At 29.5% G+C, this 14,965-nt stretch overlaps 3 protein-coding genes across 4 annotated transcripts; 1 reads left to right on the forward strand and 2 right to left on the reverse strand.

The window, feature by feature from the left end:
* Positions 1-607: 607 nt before the first annotated feature.
* Positions 608-1,864, reverse strand: LOC123293759 (anaphase-promoting complex subunit 15). 2 transcript variants are annotated; one of them, XM_044874663.1, is made up of 4 exons: positions 1,701-1,864; positions 1,433-1,492; positions 1,237-1,368; positions 608-637 (listed from the first exon to the last, which is right to left on the reverse strand). In XM_044874663.1, exons 1-4 carry the CDS (start codon positions 1,821-1,823, stop codon positions 626-628), a joined length of 327 nt encoding a protein of 108 aa, XP_044730598.1. In that variant the 5' UTR covers positions 1,824-1,864; the 3' UTR covers positions 608-625. The 2 variants fall into 2 exon arrangements, with proteins under 2 accessions (XP_044730598.1, XP_044730599.1); XM_044874664.1 differs by having other exon boundaries at positions 1,433-1,488; positions 1,697-1,864.
* Positions 1,865-3,603: 1,739 nt separating this feature from the next.
* Positions 3,604-8,431, reverse strand: LOC123292847. Its single transcript, XM_044873559.1, has 5 exons — positions 8,297-8,431; positions 7,998-8,130; positions 4,945-5,166; positions 4,357-4,478; positions 3,604-3,811 (listed from the first exon to the last, which is right to left on the reverse strand). Exons 1-5 carry the CDS (start codon positions 8,429-8,431, stop codon positions 3,650-3,652), a joined length of 774 nt encoding a protein of 257 aa, XP_044729494.1. The 3' UTR covers positions 3,604-3,649.
* A 1,487-nt stretch (positions 8,432-9,918) lies between these two features.
* Positions 9,919-12,398, forward strand: LOC123292848. Its single transcript, XM_044873560.1, has 3 exons — positions 9,919-9,954; positions 10,814-10,981; positions 12,249-12,398. Exons 1-3 carry the CDS (start codon positions 9,919-9,921, stop codon positions 12,396-12,398), a joined length of 354 nt encoding a protein of 117 aa, XP_044729495.1.
* Positions 12,399-14,965: the final 2,567 nt, after the last annotated feature.

The raw sequence follows: 14,965 nt of genomic DNA on the forward strand, positions 1-14,965 counted from the left end.
ATACTCAAATTTTGTATAATCTAATGACTATTGTTGTGTTAAAATCCATCAAGAATAACTTTATAAATGAAATAGATAACTTTATGGTATAGGCACAACTAGTGGATAAGCGCAGAGTGTTTACAACTTGACCGTTCCGTTTAGAGAATTCTCTGCAAATTACCACTTGCGCTTTTAGGGTATTATCGTTAAAAAAGTTAAAATTTATGTAAAAATATACTTAAATATTCTGATTTCGCATCATAAAAACACATATTTCTTTTAAAATATTAAAATTAAAAATCGTAATTTTTAAACTGTATATCACGTGACCTAAAACGCGGGTAAGCCCTGCTGTGATATCAGTTCAGTGTAGACAGCTGGGTATAATATATACATAGATAATATGTATTTATATTTATTATAATCAGATGTCTATGAATATATCTGTCAAACTTATTTGTGTATAAAAAAATAGTAGAATACCCTTGAGGAACTGAAGTCTGCAATAAACGGCCATAAATTTTTTGATGTAGATGTAAGGTTTAATTTTGAAGAAATAAAATTTTAAATATTTATAAATTTATTCTTAAATCATACTTATAAAATAAATAATAATTTTCTAAACGATAGTTGTAAAAATATATTACGATGTATTCTGTAAAACAAAAAAAGCAATAAATTAGGTATTTGTGGTACATAATATTAAGATTTTTTAATTTTGAGTAGCTTTATTATTAAAGGAATCAGAATCAGATATTCTTTCACTGGTTGTGTCCAGCTGAACTGAGCGCACCGAAACCCCAATTATCGATCATGTACTTTTACTTTATAGTACATTAATTACCGATTCTTACTGAGCACCTTCGAGCGCTCAGTTTAAATAAACTCAACCATTCTCTGAACGCTCGGTACCGCTCAGTTAGTATCGACACTTATCTTAAAGAAAAAATTATATTATAACGAAATTTGGAATGTCGGTACTAACTAAGTGATACAGAGCGCTCAGTTCTGCTAGAGACGCAGCCCTTAACTTAAAATTGCTAAGTCAAACGATATTTTCCTTTTTTTTTTTTAAATCCGGATAAAAACTAAAATTCAAAAATGGGATCCGGTTTTATTACTAGCCTTATTTAAAAAAAAATTAAGGCTTGATTATATATTTTTCAATGCAGGAAAATTTATTATGAAAATTATACAAAAAAAAGTTTAATGTTGTAAGGCTGAAATATTTGAAATAACACGTATTATACTAACATCTACTGGTCCTGTTTGTTCGTAAGATATTTCCATGTCAATTTCATCTTCATCTTCTTCATCGCGACTGTCACTTTCTTCATCATCATCGTTATCGTCATCTTCATCGTCTTCGTCCTCTTCCTCTAAGTTCTAGATATAAACAAAATTTATTTGAAATAAGATTCATTGATAAAATCGTACTTCTAATAATTACCTCAGATGCTGGTTTTCCAATTGGTACCAAATCAATATTTTTCTGTGAAATGGAATCTCGCTGTAATAGAAAAAAAACGTTTCAAAAGATAGCCGAACTCTTGTCTATAGCCTAATATAGGTATTTGTCGAGAGCATTGTTTTAAACATTCGAAGTTTTATATCATTCATAGAAACTATCAGATGAAACATCAAATATCAAAGAAGAATTTGAATATATTTTCGATTTCAAAATTTAAGTTAACCTACAAATAAAATTTAATACTTACAAAAGCTTTATGAGCAACTTCTAATTCTTGTAATTCACTGTCTTCATCGACTGGACTGTCTACATTAAACCATAATGAATCAATTGCTTTTGGCATTAATGATGGAAATAAAGGAAAAGCCATTTTTCTTGATTAATAAAATAATGTTTACAAATAATAATTGTTTCCAAATTTAAATGTCAAATTCAAATATGACAACAAAACATAGCAGGATTGGCGGGAATTATAATTTTTTGGATGTAAGTAGTTCATAAAAATAAAGAATTCTTAATCTTACAAAATTAATTATTTAATTAAATGCAAATTTTAATAATACTCTCTAAAATAATTTGTATTAAACAACAAACATTCGTGAAAATGTTTTTCAAAGTAAATTTCATACAAAGTATTCAAAATTTTAATTTGAAACGATTTTCAACCTTTTTTGCATAATAAACAAGTGAAAACAAACAATTGACTGAGTTAATTGTTGAAATACCATGCATAGTCAGTGTTGATTTCTTTATCATATAACACATACAAACATGTGACACATACATACTAATAAAGTATAGTATGTACATATGTAAATGACTTTATAGGTTTCTGCATTACCGACCAACATTTAGTGTATAGTTTGTACACATATTATAAAATTTCCGCCTAATTGGCGCCCTCACGGGTAAACAGTGATGTTTATGAAAAAATGTTTCAAACAAAAGTTGTTTAATTTTTGATAAGGAACATTTTTTACATTTAAACTTTTGTTCTATCTCTAACGGTTTATAAGATGGGTCCTACGGACCCAAGACCCAATTGACCTATGATGCTCGTTTACGAACTTGACCTCACTTTTTACGTCCTGAGTACGCTGTAAAAATTTCAGCTCGATATCTTTTTTCGTTTTTGAGTTATCGTGACCACAGACGGACGGGCGGACGGACGGACGGACGGACAACCGGAAATGGACTAATTAGGTGATTCTATGAACACCTATCACAAAATTTTTTTCCTAGCGTCATTATTTTTAAGCGTTACAAACTTTGGACTAAACTTAATATACTATGTATATTTCATATATGCATGGTATAAAAAGATAAATATTTTGAAAACTAAATTTTATAATTTGAAGAAATTCCAAATTCATTCGAGTTCCTGTTGTGCTCGAGTATATTTATAATTTTACAAGTTTTAATTAATTTTTCTTTCTGATTTGAAATCTTTTTGGAAAGTGGTTCGATTATTCTAAAAAATATTTATTTGGTTATTTGGTTTGGTTTATATAAAATTAAGTACTAATTTATTTATAGTACCCAAATTTTTATTAAAATCAAGTACAGAAAGTATTGTATGTTAGTGCTTGCATTATTTTAAATAAATTAGCTAAAAGTTTAAAAAACTAATAATGGTGGCCTTTCGGCCGCTATCTGTTTTGGTTTCAAACAAAAAAATTTATTTTATAAGGAACATTTTTCACATATTTAAACTTTTGTTTTATCGCCAACGCTTTACACGAATTATCCTATTTTGCTCATTTTCGAACTGAAACTCACTTTTTACGTCATGAGCACTACATAAATTTCAGCTTGATATATATTTTCGTTTTTGAATTGTTTTGTTGACGGACAGCCGGACGGGCAAACAGAAATGGGCTATAATCAGATGTATATTTTTATCGTTACAAACTTGGGACTAAAATTAATAGTGTACCTTGATATATATTTCATATATACAGGATATTAAGACGATTTAATTTTTACAATTAACAATAATATTATTAACTTTTTATTACAGAACTGCAGAACTACTTATTCGTGGAAATTTTCTTAAGGGACTTATCGCTTTCTTTAAAGGAAAATAATCCAAAATTTTTATTTCGGAAAAATTTTGAGAATATTTTGCATATTTTTAATTTTTAACATTTATATAAAAAAAAAAATATAGTGTTGTTTTTATATGGTGTGGCATTTTCAAGTTTTTGGTATTTCAGCTTCGTCTGCTTCAACATCCACCGTCTCCGTGGGTTCAACTCGTCGTGCCATTAAAGCAATTGTATAATTACCAGCACCTGGGTCATCAAACACCATTTCACCGTCAATTATATAATCAATATAGAATATTTCAGCAAGAATCTAAAACAAATTTTTACAGCTTAGGCTAACTTAATTAAAGAGAATTGAAAAAATACACATATATCAGAAATCGAATTCGGGTTTTTTGGACTCAATGCAAATCGTTGAAATTATTTCATGTAACATGTTTGCTAGCGTTTAATTAAATTTGATATCCTTTGAAGTTGTGAAAATTTCATCAAACTAACATTTTACATGTATCTACTGGTGTTGGCCACACGGCTTTATCCTTTATCCATAATCCATGTGGAAATATACACTGTACAAAATTTTGGTCAGGACGTCATATATTTTGTAAACATCTCCTTTATAGCTGTGGCTATACAATCTTTTTTAAGGTCAGAATCCGCGCCTGAATGTATGGGTATTATGACTTAACAATATGAAATAATTTTTTTTGTTAGAATGTATTAATTTTGAGCACCTTAGGCCCCTATATGAACAAATTTGCGAATCTCAGTTTTTGTACCAGATGTGTGTCCCATATAAAATTATTTAAAATACACGTTGTTTAAAAGGTTAGCGTTATATAAATAAATACTAACTTCCATTCCTAAACTTTTGCCCATTTGTTGCAATGCACCTGTTGTATATATTCCCATAACAGCACCCATTTCTAAGCTTGCAGCTAATTCAAAAGAAGTTAGCATTAATTGGCGACCAATACCTAAAAAATAAAGTTTTTTTTATATATTTTAATATTTGTAAGGATTGTGAGTATAAATTTCAAAAATTAAATGGTTTGAATGGATGACTGTTCGTTAGTCTACAAGATTTGAATGCCAAAATTACCCAAAAAATTGATTGAATTGTTATAGAAAACATCAGGACGGAGAAAAATTTGAAATACTTTTTCCTAATTTATTCTATTCTACAATACGATTTTCTTTTGATTTTTGAGATTCACTCAGAATGGATTATTTAAGGTAATTAGGATCCGAAAACACTAAAAATTAAATTATTTTGAATATTATGTAAATAATTTTCGAGATGTCTTCAGAATAGGTTTTCGTACACGATTTTAAGAGATCCTACTCTCCCAAACAAAAACTTATCCCTACCCCCGATAGTTAAATCAAGTGAAACGACTGTTAAAAATATCAAATTATTATAGTAGAAAAATAATGATTTACCTTTCCTACGGAATCTTGGCTTGACACATAAAATATAATTTCGTAGAACACAATCCGTATCGAAATATTGAAAGACATTTGAACGTGCTATAATTAAACTCCAAATTTTGATAATTTTTCGTACACTATCACCTTCCAAAAATCGTACTCGACTTTGTGTTTTTGAATGCTCACTAAAACGCATCACACGATTAATTAAGACTCCAATTATTTTTTCTGATACTATAAAAATTAAAAACTAAATGTTATTTATTGAAATTAAAAAAAAAAACTCACCTTTCGTATATTAAAAGTTAATTATTATATTAATTACAAATTAGTCAACATATGAAATATACAATTCCTATCCCTACTAATGAAAAATAAATAATAATAATTTTAGTCTGGTAAATAAAGAATACGAACTTTATATTAAACAACTAGAGTGATACTCACCCGCTTCGCTGGGTTTAAAAGTAAAGATTGATAAAGATTGCTCTCGCTTACCCCCTTTCTATAACACTCGAAATAATGGTAAGGCGTGTTTTACGCAGGTAAAATATATGTATGGTTTTCTATTTTTTTAAATGTATAATAGTCGTAATTATTCATTGAGTATATCAACAAAAAAAAGCCCCGAAATATTTTATATTGACCATTTTTACAGAAATCTGTAATTTATGATAATGTCAAATTAAATTAATTTTTAAATTTTTTTATTAATATATCTTTATAAATTATATCTCATGTGTTATTCTGATATATCAGCTATATTGCTGTACAGTTTCATTAAAAAGCAGTCGCTAGTTTTAGCGTGAAAGCGTAACAAACAAACAAACAAATAAACATGCTTAATTTCGCATTTATAATACAGTAGAATCTCGATAACTTAAACCTCGGTAACATAAAAACCTCTGTTACTTCAAAAAATACTATGTTCCCTTCCCATCAGAGCCCAAAACCTCTATGACTTAAAAGACGCAACCTCTATAACTTAAATAAATAATCTCTGTATAGGCCCTCAGTAACTACATAGAAACATGTACATACCTCTATATTAACTAGGGTACATAGAAACATGTACATACCTCTATATTAACCTTTACCTAACATAGACACTTGATAACTTAAAACCTCTATAACTTAAAATATTTTGTGTTTCCCTTGGACTTTAACTTATCGAGATTCTACTGTATATAGAAATAGAGATTAACAGTTGAAACCTAATTGAATTATTAATAATTAAATCATATATAATGTCATTATGTGTCTCTATTATAGATTACGGTTTACAAGATGGGTCCTACAGACCCAATTGACCTATGTTGCTATTTACGAACTCAACCTTACTTTTTTCGTCTTAAGCACTAAACTTAATATAAATTGATATATTTCATATGCATGGTATAAAAAAAAACATGAAAATTCAATTCGTTTGATCCCATCCATCCGTTTATTGTTTAATTTAGTTATTTAGCTCTATATTGACTCGACTATGAGATGTAAAAAATATATCTATTTAATAGAAAATAATATAAAATGTATTTATTTATTATTATAAATGCATATGTTGTCGTCTCAAAGAACTGGTTTGGATTTTTTTTTAATATTACTATTTATTTGTTACATTTAAATGTGGAAAAGGATAAATGTATATGCATTTATAATTAAGGTGGGAAGCCATTCAATGAGACAGGTCATCAGAGGGCATAGCGTTACGTTATCGAAAAGTTACCTATAAACATATAAATGTGTTGAAATTTTTTATTTGTTTATTATAACTCTTTATTACACTGGGAAGTTATTCGTGTGGTCCTAAAGGGTAGTACCAGAATCACCTCACGGCTAGTTTTTTTATTAGTTCACTTAAAAACGAGCTATTAGTCATAATAGATTAAAATGGTCGATTCTGTATACTAGCTATTAGGATATAGATGATTCTCTTTATGCCACGTAAATCACCATACTTCTATCTTCCAATGACGATTGAGTAAAATACAGCTTTGCTGCCACATAAATGTAATACTCTAAGAGCTGAGTGGCTTTCTTGAGTAAATATTTGAGGCACATTGAAAATATTAAAGTTGATAACTTGCGAATGTGGGGATGGTGAAATCGACAACCTGGCTGGGAGGTTGGAGGGTGTTAGTGAGCTATGAAATTTTTAATTTGCAATTTTTCCTATGTAAAAAATGTTCTTGAGGCACTTTGAAACCTACACCATTTTAAAGTCTAATATTCAATCATACGAAATATCATCGCCTGGCATGATTTGGTGGGGGCTTAAATAGCCTGGCAGATGATCTAAGTTTTTCGATAATTAACCGATTTTGATCTAACATGGATCATTTTGTTCGTAATTGCACCTAAGAAAAGCTCCTAAAATTAGTTGGTGACTCGTCCTTACTCCCTTTTTCGGGAATCCGACTTATATTTCCCAAAAGTCCCGAAACGTTTTAAAAAAAATAAATGACAATGAAAATACCAACCTGGGGGCTTATGGGATCGCGGAATTCGAATCTGGCCATAAAAAATGTGAAAATTCCAAATGGCGGCCGGAAAATTAAATTTTCAGCTGCTAAATTAAAACAGTCACATCGAGAAAATGTTATTATTGTGGAGGTTTTTGAAGTCGCAGAATACTAGCCTGGACTTAAAAAGTTTGAAACTAACAATAGTGGTCGGAAAATTCTGATTTTAGACAAAATACCCATGTTTGCCGATAATGCAAAAAAATACAAAGTGAATATATCACATATATCAGGTTATATATCACAAAGAATGCTACCTTGGGGGTTACCGTGATCGCTAAATCAAAATATGTACTTAAAAAAAGTGAAAATTCAAACCCCGGCTCTGGCTCTCCGGCTATAAGGAATAAGTTAATATTGTTAGTTGAATCGAATGGGACACTACACAAGTTTCATGTTTTCTTTTGGAATAAATCGATTTCTACCTTGGTTCCGAACTACTTGAATATTTATTATTATTGTAACAATAAAATGTTTTATTTTCTGGTTTATATTTAAATTGAAAAATGTTTATAAAATAACTACTTATCTATTATAACAAACCATTATCGACAGCAATGAGACTTGTATAATCTTGCATATTAAATAACATTCGTTCTAAAAATGTTTGAATTTGGTCTGGATCATCAGCTAATCCACCACATCTGGATAGAATATCATGTGGTACAAAATGTACCTAAAATTTATCAAAGTAAAGCTCGTTGAAGGAGTAAACTTTCAATTTTTCAGATTTTTAGACTTTAATTAAATATAGTAAAAGTCTCTTTTAAATTAAGACGGATAATTTTTAAAAATGTATACATGATTAAGAAAGTAGGAAATATTATAAAATAACTCTTAACCTTAATAAATTTCATGGCTTCCTCAAATCGTGAGTCTTCTAAATCTTCAATACGAACATTATACTCTTCTAGTGTATGCCAAACAATTGGTACGCTTAATCGAGCTAAAATATCTAAATCGTTTTCTCCCTCCATTTTATTTTTGAATTTTTTTGAACATTTCGCCTAAATATTCGAGAACGAACTATCAAAAAAGCATGAATACACTTTAGGTTTCTATAGATACGTATTATTTTCATTGTAATTCTATCTTCAAAAGTCGTGGTGCGCATGGCTTTTGCCGATCAATTCAATAGCTTTCTGATTCGGTAAATTATTAAAAATAATAAGTAAAATTTGTATTGGAAATGCAATAAACATTTCTGTAAACTGTAAAATACAGTTAAGGTAGTACCTACTATCGGTAATAGACTTTGCATTCAGAATTTAATGAAACTTGGCATAGTTGTCCATTATTATATCATAATTAACCAGTTAAATTTTTAGGGGCCTTCAGAGAAATGAAAAAAGATATTTTAACATTGATCCTTATGGGAAATTACAGATTTTATTTTATTTCACAAAATTGGACGTTCAGATTTTCAGAGAAGGCCCCTAAAAATTAAACTGGTTAATTATGATATAATAATGGACAACTATGCCAAGTTTCATTAAATTCTGAATGCAAAGTCTATTACCGATAGTACTACCTTAAGATAAAATAAATATAAATAAACAAGTGACGAAAGTTACAAAAGTAATTGAGACCTGGCTAGCGAAATATTTATGATTCTTTATTCTTGTACATTTTGAAGGCTACTAATATTTATTTTCTACAATTTTTCTTTATTTATGATCAATACCTACTAACTGAGAATTAAAGTCTTGAAGTAAAATTTATTTTTTACAATTTATAGTAAGAATAAAGATTTCGATTTCTATGTTCATATTCGACTTAAAGGAAAAGATGATCAGAAGTTAAATATGCTATAAAAATCTGAGCAAACGTTAGTTTCTCTATTTTGATATTCTGTAAATATTCTGAAAAGTGCCTCAAATTTAACGTTTATTTTTAAGGAATGAAAAAGGTTTAAAAGTGATTTTTATGTGCAAAACCTCTGTCGTCAAATATTAATTTGTAGTTTAAACATTTAATTTTTGCTTTTATTTATTAAAAATGTTGATATTTTCAATTTATAAACATTGAAATGCATAATTAATAATCGTGTTCGCTTTATTATAATAAAATATTCAATAGTAATTATTAGTTTGTAATTAATAGTAATTTTTAGGAATTTTACGACCGTAAATATTCGCTACACAATTTAAAAATGAAATTTTATAGAATAATTATTTCTTGGCTAATATCAAATATTTTCTCAACCTTTGGACAATCGATATTTACACATACAACCACCGAAAAATTGTTACCGCCAACTACCCTTAAACCACCAGTAAAAATAATTATTACATTTAAATTTACAATTGGATTAATTATTTTAATTTTATTTTTCTTTTAATTATAGAAATTAATTGTTCTGAAACTAGATAAATGTAAGGAGAAATTCCATTCAAGAAATTTTATTAATTTTACAAATTTCCATACTAAATATTATGACGAATATAATGAAATTAATTTTGATATGGATGTGCGCGAAATTATTCCTTCAAATTTTACGGTAAGTCAGGAATTTATTATTTATCTTTTGAACATTGAAAATTACCGTAAAACATCTAATGCATTTTCTACGCTTGGAAACGAAATGCAGTTCTTAAGAAAGGTTAATTTCCTCGAAAATATTACATGACTATTATTCCTATACTAAAATCTATGTAATATAGATATCTAATGTATCTATTTATATAATCGATATACCTACTAACGTAATTTTCTAAAAGAATGAGAACTCTAGGATATGTCGAAATAAATTTCGATTTTTGCCTCAATTTCCTAAATCAGTTTTTTGTATTTTATAAATACGTATTTCGACTACCAAGTAGTCATCATCAGTATGAATTACCTAGTCGTGATTACTCTTATTATGAATGTTACTCTTTGCTAATTTGCTCATGCAGTCCGCCACCAAATTAGCAAAGAGTAACATTCATAATAAGAGTAATCAGTCGTACGACTAGCTAATTCTTACTGATGATGACTACTTGGTAGTCGAAATACGTATTTATAAAATACAAAAAACTGATCTAGTAAATTGGGGCAAAAATCGAAATTTATTTGTAAACAATATTTGTAATGGTGGAAGCGACGAAAAATTAAATGGGATATTATGATTGGGATACATAGCCTTGAGTGCCCAGCGCTTCTTTTATTGTTGATGTTACAATGTATTTAAAGTATAATAAGAAAGTTAGTCTGTCAATTTCTGGACCCTTGCTATTTCTGTTTTTAAATATCACATTAATGTTATACGTCGTTATGAACATATCGCCAATTACCATTAAAATACAAAAAGAGTGGCGTTCTATTCCGATTGATTTGTATAAAAGAAAATCTTTTTCAAATTTAGAATTTTTTTACAGCTTGTATTTCATGCCCATAAATGTTTAGGCATGAATGATCTTGGATGCTCTGAATTTTATATGGATGTTGCTGGAAAAGTATGTTCACATTTACAGGAAGAAACAAGCATTTGGTATAAATTTGCTCAACATTTTTCGGTTCCAATTGAATCCTGTCCACTAAATAGTGTAAGATAACAATTAAAGAGTGTCCGAAAAACAAGTTTTTTTTGTTGTAATTTTTGCGAGTTGAAGGCCATGAAAAACCTGGCAGAATTCTAAAATGGCCAAGATTTAGGGCAGCCAAATTTACATTTGGATAATCTAAATAATTGTTTATATATCTTATATATGAAATATATCAGAGGATATTAAGTTTAGTCCTAGGTTTGAAACGGTTAAAAAATATGGATGCTACAAACATAATTTTGGCATATAATAGGTTGGCTGATAAGTCCCCGGTCTGACACATAGATGGCGTCGCTAGTATTAAATGCATATTATTTTTATATAGTACCAACCTTCAAATGATTCGTGTCAAAATTTGACGTCTGTAAGTCAATTAGTTTGTGAGATAGAGCGTCTTTTGTGAAGCAACTTTTGTTATTGTGAAAAAAATGGAAAAAATGGAATTTCGTGTTTTGATAAAATACTGTTTTCTGAAGGGAAAAAATACAGTGGAAGCAAAAACTTGGCTTGATAATGAGTTTCCGGACTCTGTATTTTTTCCCTTCAGAAAACAGTATTTTATCAAAACACGAAATTCCATTTTTTCCATTTTTTTCACAATAACAAAAGTTGCTTCACAAAAGACGCTCTATCTCACAAACTAATTGACTTACAGACGTCAAATTTTGACACGAATCATTTGAAGGTTGGTACTATATAAAAATAATATGCATTTAATACTAGCGACGCCATCTATGTGTCAGACCGGGGACTTATCAGCCTGTTATGTTCCTAAAATCACCTGATTAGTTCATTTTCGGTTGTCTGTCTTCTGTCTGTCCGTCTATCCGTTTATGGACACGATAACTCATAAAAAGAAAAACATATTAAACTGAAATATTATAGCGTGCTCAGGTCGTAATAAGTAAGGTCGAGTAAATGAGCATTATAGGTCAATTAAGTCTTGGGTCCGTAGGACTCATCTATATTAAACAGATAGATATTAAATTACAATAAATATTAAACAGTGTCTATATTTGCTATTTCAGTTAACTCAGTCAATTGTTTATTTTCACTTGTTTTTGATAAATAATACATAATCTTATATTTTTGTAACCTAAACATCCACGAATGCAAATTTTCCGAAAATTTTTATCAGCATAGCTCGGCCGAATTATTACCATTTAGAATTACCGTCAGTTTACTTAATAATAATTTCGGCAACAATTCATATTTGCAGGTGCTAAAATAACATGGTAACTTAATTGATTTTAAAATTGATTTTTAGGGAATCTATTATTTACGTCATCTAAAGTTATCCTTAAATGATTTGAATACGATTCCAATGGATGAAGGATATCATGTAATCAAAGCGTATGGATATGTTCGACCGGAGATCGTTATGTGTTTGTATTCAGAAGTATTAGTTACTTATTGATAAAGTAATGTATTTGGTTTTGTGGGAGTATCTAATTCGGTATTCGAATAAGTATTTCTAACAGTTAGGTTAAAAAATGTACGAAATCCATTGTAATAATGATAAAAAATAATAACAAAAATAAATATATAGTCAATTATTTCAACTTTATCCCATCTTTTATACATTGCCAAACAACCAGGAAAAGTCCGCAAGCCCTTATCCTTATAGGATATAATAATTGGTTTAAGCCTGGGTATGAATTGTTGGGGATTGAAACAGTTTATACCCAGCTTGTAAATCGCTGTCAGTTGTAAAACTGACCCAATTTTTATGAATGTTTGATACTCGTCAAAATCTGACACATAAGTCAGATTTTGGCCAAAGTTTAGTTTCCTAATATTTGGCCAAGCTCAGGTGTAAGTAAAAATCATCCTTAATTCTTAGAAGAATCGATTTCTTTGTTAATTTGCTTACTACTATACAGGGCCGTAGCTAGGCTGAATAACCAGGGCATCAAACTTAATTTTTGCCCATATTTTAATGATTGTTGTAAATACATAACTAGTAAAGCTGTTATCTATTCCGGTTCTTCTTCTGATTAAATTTTCTCAATAGTAGATCAATTTAAAGCTTTTGTTGGTTTTTTTTGCATGTCCAAGAAATATCAAATTGGGTATTTGTTGATGGCACATAAAAAGTCTCGGTGGGTGGTTAATTCTCATCAATAGCCAGAAAGTTTACTCACAAGTCACTACTCTACAGCCAAATACTCGCCGGTTGTCGCCAGTAAATAATACGTTTCGGCGAATGTAGCTCGATGTTGAAAAATTATATCGAAGACATATAAATTATGGCTTCCTCTCCATAAACTGCATTAAAAAGATTGCTCTAGTAAATAATGTTATAATACTAAGTTTCGTTATTATTAAAAACTTGAAATTTCAAAATCCTTAGCAAGCGCTGACTATTGGCTAGAGCATGCTCTAGATTTGCCAGCATAGACTAAGCTTGCCCTGGCGTACTTCTGGCCACGGGCCTGCTGGTACTGAACGCTGTACGTAAGCCTTAGCAATAAACTGAATTAATCATAGAGATTAGCTTGCTCACCCTCGATTTAGAGGTTTGAGACAGAAATATCCAATGAACCGAAAAATTGATCATCTATGTTACAATTTGAAGCTAAACTAGTCTATATACTCGATCCCCGGTATTTAATAGCCCATCAGTCTTACACTATATTCTTTGTAAAAGTTTTGAACATATATAAGTAAATTTTCTTTCTTATTTTCACCTTTCTTTCGCGGCGTTCTTTAAAGCGTGTCTTTAAGCAACTGGGATTAGAGAAGGGACATTTTTCTCTTACAAGGTCCCTAAAGATAGGATCTTCAACTCGTGGGGGGCTGTTTTTTAATAACAGAGGCAATTTTCAACTCTTGATGATTTTTTTTTTCTTTTTGGTAAGTATGACTAATGAGTTAATAAGTGCTCTTTTTATACCATGTATATATGAAATATACATAGTATATTAAGTTTAGTCCCAAGTTTGTAACGCTTAAAAATAATGATGCTAGGAAAAAAATTTTGTCGTAGGTGTTCACTAAATCATCTAATTAGTCCATTTCCGGTTGTCCGTCCGTCCGTCCGTCCGACCGTCCGTCCGTCCGTCTGTGGACACGATAACTCAAAAACGAAAAAAGATATCGAGCTGAAATTTTTACAGCGTACTCAGGACGTAAAAAGTGAGGTCAAGTTCGTAAATGAGCATCATAGGCCAATTGGATCCTGGGTCCGTAGGACCCATCTTGTAAACCGTTAGAGATAGAACAAAAGTTAAATGTAAAAAATGTTCCTTATCAAAAATTAAACAACTTTTGTACTGCAAATTAAACAACAATTACGCGGAAATTTTATAATATGTACTGTACTTGATTATCAGTTATGTATGTGTCACATGTTTGTATGTGTAATGTGATAAAGAAATCAACACTGACTATGCATGGTATTTCAACAATTAACTCAGTCAATTGTTTGTTTTCACTTGTATATTCATTATCTCCTTTAATTTGAGGAATTCATAGATCACAGGGCTCGGAGCACATGCCCATAAAACCTAGTGGGAAAGTGAGGCGCGATTGTAAGGATCGCATATACCTACATTGAGCCTGCGGTGAATCTATTATTAGCACATCGATTAATTTTTTAGATCAAGTTTTAAAACAGCCTTAGTCAAATATGTGCCTCACTTAAAAATTCACAGTATTGTCCCTATTATTTGTCCATAGTAGTTGTATATATTATCTATATTTAATTGAAAATTGAAATGTTATTTAATGTATAATAAAACGAAAAAAAATCTTTTTGTTGTGATATTATTTTGGCAAAAGGCCATATTGATCTGTATCCAAAAAGTGTTTCAACTTTTCAACTTTATAATATTATCATACATTGACTAGGAGTGTGGCCCATTATAAATAAAATGGTTAATTTGTTCTACATTAAATATAAAATAGAAAAAAATTTCATTATACTAATTTATTTTATTTTAAATTCGTTTCAAGTTCATAAACTTTTAATATTGTTGAATC

Source organism: Chrysoperla carnea, chromosome 2, assembly GCF_905475395.1.
Source record: "Chrysoperla carnea chromosome 2, inChrCarn1.1, whole genome shotgun sequence".
NCBI classification, from domain to species: Eukaryota; Metazoa; Arthropoda; class Insecta; order Neuroptera; family Chrysopidae; genus Chrysoperla; species Chrysoperla carnea.